Consider the following 4,222-nt stretch of genomic DNA (forward strand, 5'->3'; position numbering starts at 1 on the left):
AATTATGCCGCACGGCATCAAAAAAAGCCGCAGAAAATGTATTTATGTATTCACGCTCATGCCGCGCGGCAAAGCTGCTCCGTCTGGACGCGCCTTTAGAATTGATTATATTATATTCCGTATCCAGGCCATTACCTATCCATGTTAGTTATTATTTTTAAACTTAAGGTAATAACATTATTTTAAATAACGATAAACGCAAAACTTGTTTAACGTTTTAATTGTAAATAACATAAAACGGAATTTTTTAAATGCAAGTTTTGCTTTTAATACTTATTTGAAATTTAAAACAACGCATGCCACAATTATTAGTTCACAGGGAGCTCATCCGAACTGCGTAATAATTTTGAATGTTACTATCTTTAAAACCAAACAAAATAAATTGTAATTTTTTTTAAATTTAATCATCTTCATTGATTACCTATTAATTAATATATTAATTTTTTGCAATGAATCAATTTTTGTCAACAAAAGAATTAAGTGATCAAATAGTTTGAAATGTACAATAATGCGTTAAACGTTCCTTTTTTTTTATCCAAATTTATTCATTTAATCTATATTGTATTTTTATATAAAATAATATGAACTAAAATATTATAAATATGTACCTATATATACGTTGTAGGTATACATTATAATTTAATTTCTAAAGACTTAAGAAAACCTAAAAACTGTATAATTATCTGTTTTTTTTATCTAGATAAAAAGGAGGTTACCTTATCTTTTATCTATATACATTTTTTATTCACCCATGGTTCAACTATGTGTTATCTTATCTAGATGATTCTAAAGTTATCTGTGAAAAACACTGCACATAATATTGTATTATGTCATATACCTACAAATAGCAAACTTTCGAGTGCATTATTAATAAATAAATAATTAATATTATACAATACAGCACAATAATTTTGAACCTAACAACAGTTATATAATAAATCGAAATTGTTTAATATGTAAAATGTAGATTTAACTAAACATCTATGCATGAATTTAATACAAATTGTTGAGTTGCGGAAATAATAGATGCGCGGGTGTGTACGCGTTATGTAGGTAGGTACCTACACATACAATATAGGTATCATATTAACGGTTGATCTTAATGCATGACATACCGATTTCATATAGCGATTATATAGGCTTTAAAGAAGTAAAAACACAATAGCCTTCTAACGTAACATGGAATAAATTACATAATAATATATATTTTTTACTGGAGAAGCCAAACAAACTGTGGTGGTGTACAGGAATACAATCTACCGTGTCGCACATATTTTTATTTGGAATATTGAACTAGATTTTTTAATTCAATTAGATACATATTAAGTATATTGATTAGATATTTTACCAGGTGCTCATTACAGTTATATACCACCGCATTCGAGTATCCACCGTAGTGACGATAAAGGCGTGTATCCACGTTCTGACTTCCATAAAGCATTAAAATAAATACAGTTTTTAAAGACTTCCTATATTTTGATTGTATACAAGAATAATAAATTTCAGCATTATGGTAAGCTATAAAGTAGGTAACATGGCTATATTATTATTAATCAGGTCTGCGTTAATAATTATTTATTAATGACTAATGACTAATGAGATGTTGCAAAATGTATATAATTACTTAAATATTTTTCCAAGAACCTTTTTTATGCGTTCTAGTTGAATGTGAAGTCATTGCCTTCTTTCGTCGGCCGTTTGGCCACATCAAATGCAACGCTAAACACCCGAAGCCTTTCTTCGTTACGACAAGCCGAAGTAAGATATCAAACTGATAAAATATGAAATATTGAATATTATATGTTGACAGAATAATTTTAAGTGGGTGTTTTTTTAAAGGTATTACGTACCTATACATTTAAATGTAAAGATAATTGAATGGCATATAATATACAAATATAAAAGTACCAAGTAGTTACATTAAGTACATATTTTTCTATGATTATTAAAAACAAAATTACCATTGACAAAACGTATTATACACAATAAATAAAAATATAGCTACTTAGGTAATTACCTACAGTAAACTGTTAATAATTTATTTTATCTGTCATCAGTCGTTATATAATGGCAAGTTTTGTGAGGTCTCGTGCATAACATGCCTAAATATTATATTTTGTCGTTAAAAGAAAATAACTTGTACCTAGTTTAATGCTATAGAATTGTATTTTGTTCGTGATATTTGATTTAATTATTTCGTTTTAGTTATTATTTATGTATTATTAACTACCTACCTATTAAATAGTAGATACCTAATAAATATAATAACTCACTTTTTTGAATGATCAAAAATATTTATTGCTTTCAAAGACATAATAAAATATGTTCCGATATTTTTTGCGTGAGAAATAGTTAGGTATATTTTTTAGTAAATGATAACTATATACCATCTTATACCAAACATTGTTTAAAATAGGTAGATTACAGTAATACAGTCCCTTGTATATCGTATCCACTTTAATTATAATACAGTACTACAGTACTATATTATATAAAATTCAATTGAATATATCCTTTGGAAATAAATTATTACTGATTTCTACTTACTTCGGATTCTAAGCCTTCATCTGTGATAATGGTTACCATTGCATCACGATCACACGCATCATTCTATATAGATATTTAAAAATAAATAAGAAATATATTTGTCCGTATTTGTATGTTCGTTTATATCTTCTTTATCATCCATTCTCTATATTCTAAAGTATTTCGTGGCTTTTATCAATCCCTAATAATTTTTAGGTCATCCCAAACTTCTGTTGGTTTTTAATTTCTAGTTCAAGGCCTCCTGCGCTAATGAACTAGACGTCGGTTCACAATATTTTTTTCGACTATGAAGTAGGTACCTAGGTGTACCTACCTATACTTTAAACATACTGCAGCTTTAGCAAATTCTAAGAAGTTTTTGAAAAAACAGCAAAGAAACAGTGATGTTTTAAGTACGTATTACTGTTCAAATATGTCGTCTATTAATGTAGCTTGTTCATGTTTCGATTTTAAATGCATCGAAGATTATCTTTACGTATGCATGTACCCACCTACACGTATATATAATTTACCTACTTATAACAGTATACTTGTACGATAAAAATATATGTAGGTATATTAATTATTATGACGTATGGTTAAGTATTTACATAATTACATAAAATATATTATTATACCTTTATACCAAGGTACCTACTATATATAGTTAATTATAAGTATAGCTTCAAATGATATAATGTTACATTAAATATATGATACCATAGGTATAGGTGGTTAATATGTTTTCATCCGAAAAGTTCTTGCACGTTCAATACCTATAGAATGTAGTAGGTTAGTAGGTAGGATACGTGTCATGGTATCTTGTTGGTCTTTTACCTAACTGCTCAGCTGTATTTTTCAGTTTATTTCATATTATTATTACTAGTTAGTACTTAGTAGGTATAATAAGGTACCTATATTTAAATATTTTACTCGTAATTAAACAGTTCATCGGTAAATTGTTGTCTTTAAATCATATTTATAAAATATAAAATTGTTGTCTTTTTGTTATTTAGGTGCAAATAATATTATATTGCTTAATATATCTAAGTAAAAAAACCGGTAATTTCTTCTTATGTCATGTCATTGATGTAATTATACTCGAAAAACGTGATTTAAAAAATGTATTGGCGAACTGTAAACACGATTTAAGAATGCTAGCCGAAATCGGACAAAATAATATACAGCCATTGGTAAACACTTGTTGCTAAATGTTAGAAATAGTATATATAAAACGATATAGTGTCTAATTAAATATTATTCTCGACCGCCATAATTCATAAATTGGGTCAGTAAGGCAGTTAGACTTATTTAAGTATGGGCGTAAAACTCGATCGATATTTTTTGGTAGCCTGTAGTTGGGAATATTAAAGGTCAAACAATGAAGTTATAGTACTAAAGGGTTAAATATAAATAAGGTTAAAGTATTAAGCTTAAAGGAGCACGCAACACAAAAAAAAAATTTATTTAAATTATTTTTAAATGTTAAATTATTGTAACTATGGCTATATGAAAAGATTTGGTGAAAATCCGATGTAAAAAAAATTATTATTTTAAGAGATATTAAGAAATATAAAATAGCCACGTGACGTCATTGGACCCTACTCATGCATCGTAATTGCTTATCTTATACGTGTAAAAGTTCCTCGCTTCTCACAACGATTTACCCTCCTAAACATTTTATTTTTGAAATTTA

The 4,222-nt window shown here is 27.4% G+C and overlaps 1 protein-coding gene across 2 annotated transcripts in view; it reads left to right on the forward strand.

The window, feature by feature from the left end:
• The first annotated feature begins 1,352 nt into the window (after window positions 1–1,352).
• The window catches only part of LOC100164836 (pyridoxine/pyridoxamine 5'-phosphate oxidase), a 13,325-nt gene continuing 10,455 nt past the window's right edge, over window positions 1,353–4,222 (forward strand). Inside the window, exons 1-2 of one of the 2 annotated variants that reach the window (XM_029485438.1) lie at window positions 1,353–1,513; window positions 1,663–1,758. In XM_029485438.1, the coding sequence (XP_029341298.1) occupies window positions 1,511–1,513; window positions 1,663–1,758 (99 nt within the window). In that variant the 5' untranslated portion in view covers window positions 1,353–1,510. Of the gene's footprint in view, window positions 1,526–1,662; window positions 1,759–4,222 lie in introns of both variants that reach the window. The other variant, XM_001947671.5, reaches the window with a different exon arrangement.

This window comes from Acyrthosiphon pisum, chromosome X (assembly GCF_005508785.2).
Source record: "Acyrthosiphon pisum isolate AL4f chromosome X, pea_aphid_22Mar2018_4r6ur, whole genome shotgun sequence".
Taxonomy (NCBI): Eukaryota; Metazoa; Arthropoda; class Insecta; order Hemiptera; family Aphididae; genus Acyrthosiphon; species Acyrthosiphon pisum.